Here is a 17,921-nt window from a genome sequence, read left to right as displayed (position 1 = left end):
GGATCCACGATGTGAATTCTGTAAGCAACAACCTGAATCTGTTTGTCATGTGCTGTGGGAATGCCCATTTGCTCGCAATACATGGGCTGTTGTAAGGGGCAGGCTGCAAAAATGTCCAAATGCGGTTGCTGATTTTTTCGATCTACTCAGGTTGCTGCTGAGTAAGCTTGATCGTGGTGACCTTGAGGTCTGGGCTATAACGGCATGGGCCCTATGGAATGCTAGGAACAAATTCTATTTTGAAAATATGCAAATGCAGCCGAAAGCCATTGTTGATGGGGCCTTAGCCTTGCTGACAGAATATCAAAGGCTAATGGAAGCACAGGCCAGCTCTTGAGGTTTCATTCTTTAGTTTTATATTGTTGTTTTTTCTTCTTTTCATTTGTATTCCCTGCTAAGCCCCATGGGCGGCTTTGTTGTCTGGGTTTGCATGTCACTGGAAATATGTCTCCAGTGATCCAAATTCTTGGTGTTTGTATCCCTCTGTTTCAAGGAATAAAACTCTGCGCAAAAAAAAGTTTTTTTTTTTTTTTTTTTTTTGTTCAAATATTCATCGCCCAATTTTCCACAGGTTATCATAGCATATCTTCGTATTCAAAAAATTCCATACTCGTGGTTGGTTCGTCGTCTAATCTTCAATTGGAATCCAAACATCCAATTTTATTCTACCTTGATAGTTTCATCTCAACTACTTGTTCTATTTTCTCGATTTCCTAGCCATATTATGATGATGTTAACCAAAACTGGACAGATTGGTTACAATACCAACCAATTGCATAGCTTTAAAAATTATTTTGTCCCATCAAGGGAGGAGAAGAATATTCCTGTGGGCTGTCTAGAATAGCCACTAAAATTTTTTATTAATATATATATATATATATTGCCTCCTTTGAAAATTGCAATATGGCGGCTTATGATCGAGCAACCTGGACAAAAGTTCATGTTAATTTCCTAGATGGCTAAAATACTATTAATCAATAGAATAAAACGTGTCAGATATCTGAGGACCAATACCAATCAAACTGAATAATAGAATTTTTGCTCTAGACAATAAAATAATTACACATCATCTTTGAAAGAACAGATGATAGCTGGAGACTATCAGACATGGAAGCAACAAATATGAAACTAATAAATAATCTTTGCACATTTGATGAGAATGGAAGTAATATGCCATAATTAGCTATTAATTTACAAGGAACTAGAAATAAATTTGAGAGAACTAACAGACATTAATTTTCTATCAATTTTAATGATATCTAACCTTTGGCACCCAATCCTCGAGCTTTTGGTCGCCTGACAGCACCCAAAGGATTGAGTATGCCTTGTGAATCTCTGCCCAAGCCCATGCCTTCAACAAAACCCATCTTTGCCATCATCTTTGATCCGAATCCCTTCGTATGCTGTTCAAAAGCTCCAATCCTTTGGGACCCAGAAGCTCCAATCTTTTGGGACCTGTTTCTTGTTGGGTCACCGCCAGATTTGGAGACTTGGGCCTTTTGGGACTTGGTCCTGCCTGTGTCGGATTTGGTCCCGGCTGGGTCACTAGTTGACTCAGAGAACTCCATACCCAATCCAAGTGATTTAGGGCGTTTGATAGCTTCAATGGGCTCTGCAATACCTTGACCATCCTTTCCTAACCCTCCACCTTCGACAAACCCCATTTTAGCCATCATTTTAGATCCAAATCCCTTGGTGTGTACCTCAAATGAACCTAAACTTGCCGAGCCAACTACACCTTTATCTTTACAATTTTCATTTGTCTCTTGTGAATCAACTGCTGTGATCTCAACAGCATCTGATTGCATCATACCACTTGATACAAATGACATGGGTTGATCCACATATGAAACCTGATTGCCATATGAACTCTTTTTCCCACTCCGCTTCTTCTCACTTGCTTCACCACTGCCCTTAGCAGTCTTCTTAACCCTGTTCCTATTGGCAGATCTTAAATTTGAGAAATCAGTCACAGCAAAATCAGCATCCTCATCGCCAGCACCTATCAGCTGAAATTCATAATGAAACCACGAATCTTAGGTTTGCTGATACATAGATTAAGTAGACAGTAGAAATCTAGATTCTTCGAAAAACATATAAGACAACTTCATAGGCAATAAAAAAAGGAACAAATAATGCATAATACTTAGTATGCAGTTTAATTAACATCTGAACCTTTTCCAGGCGAACTTTATCATTTGCTGATGGCATACATGTATGTTGTGTTCGCACCACTGTTACAAATCTGAAAAAACAAAATAACAGCTAGTTTGAAATCAACTCTATGTTAAACAAATTTAGAAAGTATGTGTCTGTATATCTCCATACATATGTAAACACACACACACACATATTTCATTATATACCTTTTCTTTCCAGAACCTTGGCAGCCACTTCGCAAGCAATATATTGCAGCTAATCGTTGTACCTAATACATCAAAAACAGTTTGAAATCAATGAAAGATTCTTAAGATTCCTAGGATTAATTCAATAGCACGTTAAACATAATCCATACTAGGATTGCGCTTTATTTATCCACCAAAAAATAAAAAAAATGATGCTATATTCGCTTCTTTCTTTATTTTTTTGAAGGGGGGAGGTGGGTTGTGAAGAAAGTTTATACCTGGGAACAATCACGAGAATGCATAGGTTGAAAAGAAAACATATCCACACCATCCAATACAATCCGCTCTAGTTTCTACAGTTCAAACCAATTAAGCTGTTAGTAATACTGAAAAATCATAAGTATATAAACAGTATGATTGTCTGAAAAGAATTGATATCAAATTAAGAAATCCCTATCTAACTAGAAGGGTACAATTTGGAAAAGGAAAAGGTTTATATCCAGTAATCAAATTGATTAATTAGCTAATAAGGACACTTGCACTTCAATATAACTGGTAATAATTGCAAGAAAGCCAAAAAAAGAAATCTGCATTCGAGATGTTAAGGTGAAAAATAAAACACCAAACCAAACTTCATGAAGCATGCCTGTAATCAACAGTAAACAACCACCCTTATAAACTACTTAGAAAATGAATGGCATTAGTATGCTTTCCATAATTTAATTGGAAATGAAAACAACAAACAGAAGGGCAACAACATTAAGTTTCCTTTTTGCTTTTACCAAATTAATTTGCTCCAGATCAACACCCCGGAGCAGCATTCTCTCCCGACGTTTCACAGCAATCATTTCTTTACGATGTTTCTTTTTTTCACCTGAATGGTAAGCAGAAGAATTTACAATATGAAGTATGAACTGAAGGCAGACCCTTTAGTTTAGTAGACAGAGCAGAATAATAGTTTAGAAAATTTTCACCAACAGAGAAGAACAAATGTAAGCTTAAAGAAAGTAGACCCATGGCTAGAAATTTATGAAATAAAATTCCTAATTGTTACAAACGTACTAAAACCATGATTGCTATTTGAAACTAAAACATGAAAGCCCAAACTTACATTAATAAATAAAAAGAAAAACTATAACAATGTTTGCATGTGTATGAACAAAAAACTATTTCTTTAGACCTACCAGGAAATTTTTTTTGAAGAAAATTATTCTGGGGCTCTCTTGCCAAAAGGTTATATTTCTTTAGTCAAGCACAGAAAAACCAATCTTAACTTTGACACTCTTATCAATTTCTTTAATTTATTCCTAAGATGATGATCATACTGTTCATATGCTGCTTCCTAGTTTCTTTATCATTCATACAATTCTTTTAACAGTATTGATTATCTTCTATGATTCTTTTAAATGAAATGTATCAATGCCTAAATTCAGCACCAACTCTCCAATCCCATTGCTAATGAAGCTCTTTATGTGGATCACTATCATCCACTAGCTCTTATCACCCATTCATTTCAAAAAATCATTTGTATTTTTGGTAAAAGTTATAATTCCTTGAATTGGCCATTATCCCCAACATTATTTATTTATCTTATCCTTATAGATTTGTGTTACTTTTGGTTTCATTAGGTGTGTCAAAGATCAAGAAGCCAGCTCTCTAAGGTTTTGGCTTTATGCCTCATAATTTCATGAGAACCAGTCAACCTACTAAAGATTTAATAAAACAATATAACTTATGCCTCAAGCACATAAATAATGACAGCATCAAGGCACCATCATAGACATGCTAGCATTTGCAAGATGTTTAAACAAAGAGGAAATGTATGAGGTGAATTGAAACAGACTGACTATCTTACATACACGAGGTCCTTGTGTATATGAATAAGCCAACCCAGTCATTTGCCCATGGATTTCAAATCATCAACCTATGATTGTTTCAGACTTTCACAAGGTTATAGGATTTTAATCATGTGTATGTTCACACAACACAAATAGGCAACCCTTTGGTCATAAAGCTACACAAATATGAACACACCAACAATGATAAGATTCAATGATTAACTCATCCCTATACTCCGATTAAATGCAGCATTTTGATAAAGTACTACTACTTCCATCCCTTTTTTACTAGTCCTCAATATTTTTTTTTTTTTTTGGGAGAAAAATACATGTCCTCAATTTCATTTTTGGACATCCCAAAATGTGGTCCTCTTTGACAAATCAATAGATATAATATTAATAACATTCCTAACTTACCCTTTATTTGAAAAGTCAAAACTGTTTTTTCCATTAGCTTTATTTGAGTTTAGATTAAAGAGGTTAGTTTTGGAAAATTATATCTTTTTTTTTTATATATAAGAAAATTGGGAGAGTGGGACTGGTGGGGATCATACCCCAGTGCCCAAGCACTACAAGAGGTGCTAGAACCACTGGGGTATCCCTCTAACCCCGTTTTTTATTTAAATAAATCATGATCTCTTAGAAAGTATGATTGCAGCATGCATCCCTGCCTCCAAATATTATGAATTGAGAACTTAAAACAAATAAAAGATTATTTCCCAGGAGAAAATAAAAATGTGCATCATCCAAGATAAAAACAGACTTGAGCAAAATTTACCAGGAAAGTTTCTGGAAGTTTTACTCTTCTGAGCCTCAAGAGGCCAAGATCGAGGAAACCTAGCAACATGTTTTTTTTTTGAAGAAACAGTTCTTGGATCTTTTATGAGCATAAGGTCATCTATTGCCAATGACAAATTCTCTTTGGAAGGTTTAGAGTATCTCTTCCTTGATTTGGGCTTCTTCAAACCATATTCCCTAGATGCATCCTGGAGAGCAATTCCACCCAACTTCTCTACAGTCTCATCAAAGCCGTTGCTAGAACTATCATCATCTGACTCATCCAAAACTTGTTCCATCAACCATTTGGAATTTAAAACATTGTCACTTCCACCAATTCCTTCTAAGTAATCTTTTGCAACTTCATCATCAATATCTAAATCACTATCATCAGATAAGTCTTCAGAGCTGTCACTTTCAGACGATCCAACTGCTTCTCCAGGCTCAGAAGTGTCATTGCTTTCCTCATCTAGAGACTCTCTATTGTCTTCTTCATCACTTTCCTCATCAGATATATCTTGGGTGTATAATTTCATGCCTCCAATTGACAAGAATCCCGAATTTTTTCCTGGAGGTGATACCTCGGCCAAAATTTCTTCAGACATCTGACCTATCTCATCATTAATGTTCTCATCGGCATTAATTTCCTTCTCATAGGATGAGGTTCCTTCAGTTTCAGCTTGGAATCCCAAGCCTTGATGAGAGCCATCACCTAACACAAAATCTGAATGGTAGTCATAAGTAAATTCCACATCACGAGGCTCCGAAGATGGCATTTGATCTACATAAGCGACAATTTGATTCTCCTTTGAATCCACTAAAACAATGGGGTGCGACTCATCTATACTGTCATCTCCATTATTGCCCTTCTGTTAAACAAAAATTTGTTCCAGGTTAAATATTTTAGGAAATAGAACATCCAAAACTTCAATTAAATGGAAAATATTCCCAAAAACATTTTCCCTAGAAAGAAATGATTCAGGAGGGTATGGAAATTCCAATGTAGCAAACAGATGAGAGCTCATAAAACGTCACCAACATTCACATTAGTTTAAAAGAAGATTAAAGCATTTGGTCAATTTCTGCAGAAACTAAGAATTATCTACAGCTAAAGAAGAATTTTTTAGAGAGGGAAAATTTAGTGCCTCGTAGGATTTAACCAAAATACTATCCCCAAAATGAAATGATTACAAAATCAGAAACTTTTTAAAGAATTTGAGCTCCATCATTAACAACCAAAACAACTGAAACTGAATTTAATAAACAAAGTAACAACTCCCAAGTCCCAACAACACCCCCCCCTGGTACGTATAAGACAGTATCCTTACCTATGATGGTTTTTGGTGATAACAATAGGAAAATAAAGATAGGAATTGGATTTAACTGAGGAAACCCTGACCTCTTGAGACTTAGCTCGAAATTAATTCTTTTTGATGATTTATCCATTATTGTCTTACTGCTTAAATACAGCAATTGAAAACAACAAAAACGAAATACAAGGGCTTCTTCCTAATATGAAGGGATATTGTAGCACAACAACCCAACATGCTAGGGACCCACTCACAATTGAAAAACAATCAAAACTAACCCACAATCCTAACGTTACAATAGAGATCTTCCCAAAGATAATAACAAACACCTAAAACAGAGGACACTAATAACAATCAACTAAAACAGAGGACTCCAACCCACATCCAAGTAGATACACATATCAATTTCCTCCCTTCTTGAGAAGGCCCTTGTCCTCAAGGGTATACTGAGGAAACTGCAACTTCATAGCTATTAAGTCTTCCCACGTGGCATCACTAGTTGGTAAGCCTTGCCAATGCACGAGCACTTCAATTCTGTTGCGACGAGTTCTTTGATCCAATACTGCCTGTGGCCTTACTAGTAACTCATCTTGGTCTCCCATAGGAATAGGTAGCCGAGGTTGAGCAAAAACTTTGGTGCCTAACTTCTCCTTTAACAAGGACACATGGAAAACCGAATGTATACGAGAATCTGAAGGTAATTCCAATTTGTAAGCCACCTGTCCAATACGTTGCAGGATGCGAAATGGACCATAATAGCGTGGAGCTAACTTCGCATTTCGGCGCAAAGAAACAGAGACTTGACGATATGGCTGAAGCCGTACATACACCCAAGTCCCTTCCTCATAGACCTTTTCCCTATGCTTCAAATCATATCTTTTCTTCATTCGATCTTGTGCCAACTTGAGATTTTCCTTGAGATCCTTCAGAATCTGATCCCTCTTCATCAATTCTATTTCCATAGTAGCTACCTTTGCAGTACCCGGAACATAAGTCAATAATGATGGTGGCTCCCTACCATACACCACTTCAAATGGAGTCTTTTGGATAGCCGAATGCCAACTTGTATTGTAACAAAATTCTGCCCAACATATCCACCTGACCCACTGCTTGGGTTTGTCACTAGTGAAGCAACGTAAATACATTTCTAAGGTTCTATTCACCACCTCGCTTTGTCCATCTGTTTGTGGATGGTAAGCCGAACTAAAATTGAACTTAGTTCCATTAAGACGGAACAACTCAGTCCAAAAGGCACTAGTAAAAGCTGGATCACGATCACAAACTATAGTTCTAGGCATACCATGGAGCTTAAAAACATTTTCAAAAAATATTTGGGCAATACTCACTGCTGTGTAAGGATGTGTTACGGGAATAAAATGTGAGTATTTAGAAAGCCTATCTACCACAACCAGGATAGTGGACTTACCTTGAGACATGGGTAGCCCATCCACAAAATCCATGGAGATATCTTCCCAAACTCGACTTGGAATTGGCAACGGCTGTAGTAAACCAGCAGGAGAAAGTTGTTCCAACTTGTGCCTTTGACAAATTTCACATTCCCGAATAAATGCCTTGATGTCCTCCCTCATTTTAGCCCAGTAAAAATTTGCTCGCACCCTTTGAAATGTTTTTTGGAATCCTTCATGAGAGCTTCCATGAAACTGGTTGATGATATCAACCCTTATAGCTGAACCTGAATCAAGGTAAATCCGATCCTTGAATAAGAGCAGACCATCTCTTAGCTCCCAAGGCCCCACTGCCTCATCATCCTGAACCTTCTGAATTAGCTGCTGTACTTGAGGCTGAGATTGTTGTTCTTCCCTTATTGAATCAATCCAATGAGGAACAGGGGATGAGAAAGCTAACAATTGCTCCTCCTTCATAGCTTCATCTCGACAAGATAATGCATCAGCCACTCTGTTTTCACTACCCTTCTTGTATTCAATTGAAAAATCAAATCCCATAAGCTTGTATAACCAGTTTTGTTGAGCCTCCGTTGTGATTTTCTGACTCCAAAGATACTGCAAACTTCGCTGGTCTGTTCGCACTATGAATTTCCTTCCCAATAAATAATGCTGCCATTTTTTCACTGCCATGAGTAAGGCAAGCATCTCCTTTTCATAGGTGGATAACATCAGATTTTTCCCGTGTAATGCTTGACTATGAAAGGCAATAGGACGATCTTGACGTAGAACGGCTCCAATACCTGACCCAGAGGCATCGCACTCAACTACAAATTGCCTTGTAAAATCTGGAAGTGCCAAAACAGGGGCTTGGGTCATTGCTTCCTTCAATCTTTGAAATGCTTCTTCAGCTTTGGTAGTGCACTTGAATGAATTCTTCTTCAACATGTTGGTTAGTGGAGCGGCAATCTTACCATAGTCTTGAATAAATTTTCGGTAATACCCCGTCAATCCGAGAAAGCCCCGCATTGCCTTTGGAGACCGAGGTAGAGGCCACTGTACCATTGCTGAAATTTTTTCAGGATCCACGAGAACCCCTTCTTGAGAGATGATATGGCCCAAGTAATGGACCTTAGTTTGGCCAAAACTGCATTTTTTTAATTTAACATGAAGTGTATGGCTTCTCAGAACCTCCAAAACTTCTTTAAGATGCCGTAAGTGTTCATCCCAAGTTGCACTATAAACTAGGATGTCGTCGAAAAATACAAGCACAAATCTACGGAGTTGGTGCTTGAACACGTCATTCATTAGTGCTTGAAACGTGGATGGTGCGTTTGTGAGACCGAAAGGCATAACAAGGAACTCGTAATGCCCATGGTGAGTGCAAAATGCAGTTTTTGGCACATCCTTATCTTGAACTCGAATCTGATTATAGCCAGAACGCAAGTCTAATTTAGAAAAGAACCTTGCTCCATTTAATTCATCAAGAAGCTCATCAATAGCTGGAATTGGGAACTTGTCCTTGATGGTGATCCTGTTTAACGATCGATAATCCACACACATGCGCCAAGTTCCATCTTGCTTCTTGACTAATATCACTGGAGAGGAAAAAGGACTATTGCTAGGACGAATCACTCCAGTAGAGAGCATTTCTGTCACCAATCTCTCAATCTCCACCTTCTGATAATGAGGATACCGATACGGGCGAGAACACACAGGCTGGCTGCCGAGTTGTAGTGGAATTTTATGATCATGGACCCAATTGGGAGGTAGACCAGTAGGCTCTCTGAAAAGTTCTGAAAATGAGCCTAATAACTCTTGAAGTTCTGGTGCATCACTCCTTTGTTCTAGCTGGTCATGGTCTTCAGTAGCCATGATTTGAACCAACGCCCCTACAGGTTGTTTTGATGATAGACGATTGATTTCATGACTGTCCACCACTTGGTCTGTAAGGCCCTTCAAAGTAATCATTTTACCAGCACTTTGGAACCTCATAATCATCTTAGAAAAATCCCACATGATTTCTCCAAGTGTACGTAACCATTGAGTTCCCATAACAACATCATACCCTTCAAGAGCTAAAATGTAGAAGTCAGCCTTTGTAAAAAACTTCCCGAGCTTTATCATGACACTGACACACTTTCCTTTGCTAGTAAGCTTTTCTCCAGAAGCTACCATTACTCGAATCATAGGGCCCTTAACTGGTTGCAGCTGAATTTTTTGAGCAATGGATTCACTCAAAAAATTATGAGAACTCCCTGAGTCTAGCAAAACAGTGGCAGGAACTGATTCAATGCTTCCAACAACCTTCATTGTCTCTGGTGCGTGACCCCCACTAATAGCATGCAAGGAAATTCCAGGAGCTTCTTCCTCAAAAGGACCTTCCACTTCCATGTCCAAATCTCCATCTTCCTCTGCGGTACAAGCCTCAATGAGGAACAATTTCTTGCATCGATGCCCTGGTACAAATCGCTCATTACAATTGTAACAAAGTCCCTTTTCGCGTCGCTCTTTAAGCTCTGCGGGTGACATTCGTCGGACTGCAAGGGGGGTTCGTGGTGGGGCATCCTCCCTAGAGACCTGAGGAGCAACTCTGGTAGTTGCATGAACTGTCACAGGTGTTCGTCACAGCGAAGAATTTCTAGCTTCATATAATCGGGCTAACCCGATTGCCATAGACAAATCAGTTGGCCTTCCTGCTAATACATCAGCCTTGATACCTTCCTTTAATCCACTCACAAAGCAGCTTACTTGACGAACAGGTGGGAGGTGCCCGACCTTGGCCAATAGTTGCTCAAACTTGGTTTGGTACTCCTTAACAATACCAGTTTGTTGTAACTTGGTGAGCTCTCCAAAATAGTCATAAAACTGAGTGGGACCATAACGGGCTAATAGGCCTACCTTGAAGGCAGCCCAAGTAAGAGTCTCTGCTTCTTGCTGCACCAATTGATACCATAGTTGAGCTTCTCCCTCTAGATGAAAGGAAGCCAACGCTACTTGGTCTTCAATGGGCGTTGCATGGAAGCGAAAAAAATTGCTCAGCATGGCATATCCAACTCGTGGGATCCTCGGTTCCATTGAACCTAGGAAAATCGAGTTTCACCAAACGAGGAGCATATGAATGATTGCTTCCACCAGAATGACCGCCCTCGGTGGCCACTCTTCCTTCTGGCCGCTTGCCATTGCGGTTTTGGGAGCTCTCTCCCTCTTCTCGGCTGGAAGATAATGATCCAAGCTTGGCGTAAATCTCTGTTAACTGTTCCATTATTTGTTTCTGGTTGCTAACAAGAGAACTCATGCTCTGTTCTAACTGCTCCACCCTCTGGTCCATCCCTAAGCTCTGATACCACTTTGGTACGTATAAGACAATATCCTTACCTATGATGGTTTTTGGTGATAACAATAGGGAAAATAAAGATAGGAATTGGATTTAACTGAGGAAACCCTGACCTCTTGAGACTTAGCTCGAAATTAATTCTTTTTGATGATTTATCCATTATTGTCTTACTGCTTAAATACAGCAATTGAAAACAACAAAAACGAAATACAAGGGCTTCTTCCTAATATGAAGGGATATTGTAGCACAACAACCCAACATGCTAGGGACCCACTCACAATTGAAAAACAATCAAAACTAACCCACAATCCTAACGTTACAATAGAGATCTTCCCAAAGATAATAACAAACACCTAAAACAGAGGACACTAATAACAATCAACTAAAACAGAGGACTCCAACCCACATCCAAGTAGATACACTACCCCCCCCCCCCCCCCCCCCCCCAAAAACACACCCAAAAAAATGCACGAAATTTCAAAATCATTTGATTCTGGGGACACAATCAACCAAGGAAACCAATCCTTACCCCATTTTCCCTTTCCTTAAGTTATATGATTAGAAAGTTAAGGGCCTTAAGGCTCTGGACAAACACTTAAAAAATTAGTCTTCTATTCTAAAAAGAAAGGCTTACTTGCTTGCTCACTCTCCAACATAGCTACTTGGAACGGAAATTAATTTCTAAAACATTAAACTCATATGTAACATTTGATTCAATACAACATACCTCAAAGTCAAGCGCAGGGTATCGGTACCCAATAGCATTCCCACCCATTTTCCGAGGTTCAATTTTAGAACCAGAAGCTTTGCTTTTACCAATGCTTCCAGATTTGGACACAGACACAGACCCAGATTTGTTATTCGGATTGGAATTCCTCCCTGCAATTCAAAAAACCAATCAAAATTCCAAAACAAAAACTTGGAAGAACCGGAAATTTGGAACACACGTAACTATATAACATTTCCTATCATCTAAGACACCAAAAAGAAATTCTATGGATTACCCAGTTCAGCATCCACCAAACTTAACCTTAAAGTCATCTTCTTTTTTCTCTTTAATCTAAAATAAATAAATAAATAAAATTTCCGCTATTTTCCTACACTTTCCTCTGCTTTACCAGCAACCAAACATCAAGCTGGCCAATAAATCAAACAAAGATAGAACTTTTATTTGCTAGAGATCAATTTAAGGAGAGAGAAAGACCTCGAGAAGGGGTTTGATTTTTACTTTGATTTTGCCAATCAGATAACAAGCCACCTTCAACGAACAAACCGGCTCTAACAGGGAAAGGTTCTGATCCTCTTCTTCTACCCTTGTTGTTGCTATTGCTATTGCTATTGCTTTTGTTGTTTTGGGTTTTAGCAGGTCGCCTTCTACCTCCAGCCATGGCTACACAAACAAAAGAGAAAGCAATGTGTGTGCGATGGATTCTAGTTTGGACTTTGGAGAGAACCTTGGATTGTGGAACCCTCGAAGGGACAAAAGGCGTTGGAGTTGAATCGTTGATTTGATCAAACAGAAATTGCAACTGTTGTTGGATCTGGACCGTTTGATGTTACGTGGGGCTCAAGTTGATGACGTGGAGGACCCCCAGGTACTAGGTCCTTGTCCGTAGTCCGAGCTCGGAAGGGTTGGCCGAAAAAAGTGGGACTTGGAATATACTATGCGAATCATACCATATGCTAGCTACTGTTAAAGCTTCCTATACTATAGTTATTTGCTTGTCGTATCCATGCTTCTCTTTACAATCTTTTGGTACATGGTCATCAGCAATTAATCATGTAAAAATCCTCTTCCGTGTTTTTTTTTTTTTGGCTCATATTAAAAAAAAATTAAATTTAAAATTTTTAGATAAAATAGTTATTAATCACCAATCATCTTGATTTATTACAAGTATGGAGTGTTTTGATTTTACTAAGAAAAATAGTAAGATCAAAGATTAATAACTAAGTTATTATCTAAAATATCTATAAATTTCAAAAGGTTTTTACTTTAGAATTATAATCAAAAGCAAAGCTAGCAGATTGGATGCCAAATAACAGTTAATTAATATGAAATTTTGGTGTGCGTATTAAGAATAAAAAGAATTTGCAATTTAATGATGAGGTTTTTAACTTTTAAATAGAATAAAACATTATTAAGTGATAAAATTTTTACAAAAAGATATACCAATTACAACTTGATTCTGACACATATATGATTTATATGAAATGGTTAATAAGAGTCTCATTTAAGTATTGTTAACGGTATGACTAGTTCAATTAAAGTTTTTCTAGCCAATCCAAAAGAAGGGATCAACATTGGAAGCTAGCCAAAGCAATTGGTATTAGCAAAATAGTTTTGCCACATTCTCTCTCTCTCATTATATACTATCTTTCCCTCCTCCCCTAAACTTCTCAAACTCTAATCTCTTCCTTCTATCTCTTACAACATCATCTTTGACCTCACTTACCACCATCTCCATCGCTACATATGCAAGGCCAACTCTATAGCATAGGCAAATGAGGTGGCCACCTGAGGCCCCAACTAGAAAAATGCCCTCAAAATTTAACCAATAAGGTTATTTCTTTCTTTGTAATAATACTAATTAAGCCCAAATACTAGCTAATAAATAAAATAGTATTTTTTTTTATCAAATGAAAAACAAGAAAAGAAAAAAAAAAGAGTAAGAAATAATACATCCGCGATACTTTCACAACAAATTTTAAGTGGTAGGTTGTTATTGAATGTTATTGATGGATAAAAAAGTAATTTCAATTGTGAGTTCAAATTATAACTAGTAATAACTTAACACATAGTATTTGTTGTGAAAAATGTTGTAAATATAAAACTTATAAAAAAATTGAAAAAAAGTAATACACAAAATTTCACAACAGTTAAGTTGGTAAACTTTTATTAATTCTTATCTAGGTTCATCACCAATATTATTTTTTTACTTGCTGTTATCAATCTATCACATTAACAATTCTAAAAGTTTTGTCAAATTTTTTTTTTTTTTTTGTGACTAAAGACTTTAAAAAATTATATATATAGACACACATGATTTATGTTAATTAGTAATTTTGCATATAAAACAAGAAAATAAAATTTAAGAAATATTTTTTTTTAATGTCATATTTAAATATATAAGACTTCAATTCAATTTTTGCCATAAGCCCCAAATGCACCAAGCCACTTATGTACATATGTATTCATCTACCACCATGTCCCCATGTTCATGCATTGTGAGGAAGTCAAAGGACCATGAGTCTATGATATCTCCAAGCCCATCATACCACGGGGTTGATTTAGGACGTCATCATTTTGATTAATTGAGAATAAGCTGGAAGAGAGAATTTAGATGGGAATAGGATTAAGCTACTTGTGATGATTAAGCTGATGGAGATGATGGGGATTTCATGGTTTGTGAGAGAGGTGGCAATGGGTGATTTTGGATCAATGATGAAGGCAGGGAGAGGCTAGAAAAGTAGAGAGAAAAAGAATTAAAAATAATATTTAATTAGTAATAGAGTAAAAAAACAAAGAGTTTTGATGCATACCCATCTGATGAAAAGACTAACTAAAATATATGAAGTAATTTTTTTGGATTAAAGTTAGCAAAAAATTAGTATAGTTTAATGTAAATGCTCGTATTTGTATATTTTATACTCAATACTTTATATTTGTAAAAGTGAATATATTAAAAAGTATTTGGCCTTAAAATGATATAATCTAGTGATAATGATATTATATTTGGTGTCTCATTTATTCCTGTGGATGAACTCTAGCTTTATTTAGTCCTCCCCCACTATTATCTTTCCCAAATTAAAAAAAAAAAAAAACACATACAGAGGACTTTATGGGCTTTTTATTATTATTTGTTTTTTGGGTCTTGCTCTTGCACTACCTAGACTCTGTCCACTATTAACAACAAACCGAACTGAACTTGGGCCGATCACACTTTATGTGGGGCCTTTAAACGTTTACCTTTTATTTTTAAGAAAGTGAGGCCTCTAACCTACACCTAGCCCAGTTTGCAGTTTTATCATTAAGGTTGAATGATATCATGTCCTAGCTGGACCAAATGGACAATGCATGATGGGCTGGGCCGAACGGCTTACATGGCTTTATATTTTCAACTCATAGTCTGATTACATTATGGCACCATCCCAACATTCTTTACAAGAGGGGAGTTGGAAATTCTTCGTTCATTATGAACAACCAAGATAATTTATAGGGGCAAACAGAAAACTAGAGGTGGAGAAGAAGAAGAAGAAGAAGAAGAGGTGTTGGCTAGACTAGCCAATGAAGTTTGTTTGAGTATGTTTAGACAAAGGGAGACGAAGAGAGAGGAGAGAAGAACAGAGTAGAGTAGAGATGAATGTGACCGAAATATATTAAAGGGTAAAATACAATTAACACCCCTAAGGTTTGGACTAATGTTAGTTTAGTTTAAGACATTTTAAAACTGACCAACTTGGTCCCTAATCACCATAAAAGAGTGGAGAAAAATGAGTAACAATTTAGTGCCCAAGTTGGGTTTAGGACCAAGTTGGTTACTTTTAAAATGTCTTGGACTTGGCTAGTTTTTAGCCCAAATCATAAGGGCGTTGAATGTATTTTATCCTATATTAAAAGTATGGTTAGGGCCAGATTATATTCCAATCTCCTTTCCCTCGACTCTCTTCTCTTCTTTTACCATCTTCCTGCATCTAAACATAGAGTTGGTGTTGTATTGAAGAAATCAAATGGTTGCTCACACTAAGAGATGACAAGCATTACCTCCATTAACTAGTCCTGATCATCTAATAAAAAAATTTTAAAAAATAATTAAGGGTGATGCGCATGATCAATCTAGCTAGTAATCCTAATAATTGCAGTCAATTGTACACAATCTAAGGGCTTCTAGTTAGGGATGGAGCTAGAACTAGAGTTAGAGCTTGGAATTATGGGATGGCTCTGTTGCTGATTGTATGCGACAACTAATTTGCTGAGGGGCTTTTTTTTATATATTTTTTTTATTATGTGTGTGTCTTTGATGTGTGCAGCTGTTGTTAGGTAAGGACAAAATTATTATTATTTTAAAATTTTTTGAAAGGGCCATGTTGTTTGTTTTAGGTAAAATTAGATGATTGGGCTTAATTTTTTTTAGCTTTACTATAGATAATTTTTGTTGTTGGGTTGCTTTTTTTGTGCTTGTATATTTGGTTTTAGATTCTAGATCTATAGATTTTTTTTTTTTTTTTTTTTATGGTTTTTAAAAAGAGAAAAATTCTAGTGTTACAAACTTTTTTACAAATTACTGATGAGGTGAGTAGTTATTAGATGAATGATTGCTTAATCAGGAGACCTCCTGGTACAGAGTGTACTTTTTTCTATATAAAAAAATCAAAAGTAAATTCGTTGTTTTGACTCTTTCTAGAAACTAGAGTCCTTGACTATAGGCAGAATATCATTTACTTGAATTTAATTGCATCCACCAGAATCACCACCACCAACTAGATCGAGATTTTCGCATATAAAATTGTAAGACTTTCCTCTCTTCACCTTCAAACAACTCGTGATTGTTGCAACCATATTTAATTTCACCTGGCCACTTCACTTAATGTCTGTGCAATCTTTCTTAATACTCTAATGGAATCTAGCTCCAAATTCATGTAACCAAGTATCGTGATCTTATATGCAAACTTTTTTTTTCTTTTTGGATGAGTAATTACCAAGAATCCTTGAGACCTTTGAGTAATGAAAGTTGGCTCACTAGCCCAAGTAAAGCTCACTTGCTTAGTGTTACCTTTCCGCAGTAGAAAATCCATTTTAGGTGCAGTTGGTGTGAAAATTGTTGACAACCAAGAGCAGAGGTAACTGTATTTTGGTATGCTTTTTCTTCTATAATAGCACTCTTCCCTATCTTGCCTCTCAAACATCTTATACTTTGTTTTAGGTTACCGATATCTCTCCAGAGAAGTAATCTTACAAAAGTTTCTCTTCTTTCTACTTAGGGCAATCATATTAATCAATCATTCTCAACATGTCAATTGAGCCTTGCAATCTAGACACTCAGAATATTATCCAGCCAACTCTAATTATTGAATCTGAATTTGGTAAAGATGAGTGTAAAATCTGTGTTTATACTATCTAATAAAAGATTGCCACATTAGTTTTTTTACTAAAACTCAATACATTCTAACATAATAATATCTTAATAAACTCACAATTAAGTTGGATTTTCAAATGAATATTAAAATTGATTGAATGTGGTTGTATCTATTTTTTAATATGTAATATGATGATATGAATGTTAAAATTGAGGAATAAAATTTGGGTTTTACACCACATCCTTACTGAATTTAATCTCTAAGTTATAAAGAAAAATTTATGTCACAACATTTTTTCAACATTTTCAAATAAATTTTAAGTAATAGGCTATTACTGACTGTTATTATGGAAAAAAACATAATTTCGGTGTGGATTCAAATTAGGACCCGTTAAAACTTACCATCTATCATTTGTTATGAAAAGTAATGAAAAATGTATGTCCACAACATTTTTACAAACTTTCACAACAAATTCTATGTGGTAGTTGTTACTACCTTTATTGGTGGGCAAAAAAATAATTTCAGTGATTGATTTAAATTAGAACATGTAACAACTTACCATCTGTTGTTGCTAGCTTTTATTGGTAGGCAAAAATAATAATTTCAATGGTTGATTCAAATTAAAACATGTAACAACTTACTATCTATCATTTTTTTGTGAAAGTTTATGAAAATGTTGTGATTGTAGCACTTCTCAATTATAAATATCAAATATCATAATGTATTCAATATGAGAATTACGTCACAAGTTTTCACAATACTTTTAAACAACTCATATGTGGTGAGTTGTTATTGGTTCTAATTTGAATCTATAATTAAAATCACTTTTTTTACCA

The 17,921-nt window shown here is 36.2% G+C and overlaps 1 protein-coding gene across 3 annotated transcripts; it reads right to left on the bottom strand.

Moving 5' to 3' along the window:
• Nucleotides 1–1,019: 1,019 nt before the first annotated feature.
• Nucleotides 1,020–12,521, bottom strand: LOC112017144 (uncharacterized). Of its 3 annotated transcripts, none has more exons than XM_024049605.2 (8): nt 12,215–12,521; nt 11,738–11,889; nt 4,962–5,829; nt 3,128–3,219; nt 2,624–2,698; nt 2,367–2,428; nt 2,176–2,245; nt 1,020–2,009 (listed from the first exon to the last, which is right to left on the bottom strand). In XM_024049605.2, the coding sequence occupies exons 1-8, from the start codon at nt 12,396–12,398 to the stop codon at nt 1,260–1,262; spliced, it is 2,253 nt and encodes a 750-aa protein (XP_023905373.1). In that variant the 5' UTR covers nt 12,399–12,521; the 3' UTR covers nt 1,020–1,259. The 3 variants fall into 3 exon arrangements, with proteins under 3 accessions (XP_023905373.1, XP_023905374.1, XP_065637896.1); XM_024049606.2 differs by having other exon boundaries at nt 12,239–12,521; XM_065781824.1 differs by lacking the exons at nt 1,020–2,009; nt 2,176–2,245; nt 2,367–2,428; ... (1 more) ...; nt 3,128–3,219; nt 12,215–12,521 and adding an exon at nt 7,697–11,051 and having other exon boundaries at nt 5,712–5,829; nt 11,738–11,819.
• Between the last annotated feature and the right edge of the window lie 5,400 nt (nt 12,522–17,921).

Source organism: Quercus suber, unplaced genomic scaffold (assembly GCF_002906115.3).
Source record: "Quercus suber isolate HL8 unplaced genomic scaffold, Cork oak 2.0 scaffold_280, whole genome shotgun sequence".
Lineage (NCBI taxonomy): Eukaryota > Viridiplantae > Streptophyta > Magnoliopsida > Fagales > Fagaceae > Quercus > Quercus suber.
Note: the sequence above shows the minus strand (reverse complement) of the source record. Positions and strands in the feature narration are given on the sequence as shown.

Bases quoted from the DNA above. Each gene is read 5' to 3' on its own strand.
- LOC112017144 (XM_065781824.1), bottom strand. From the start codon at position 10,205: ATGTCACCCGCAGAGCTTAAAGAGCGACGCGAAAAGGGACTTTGTTAC.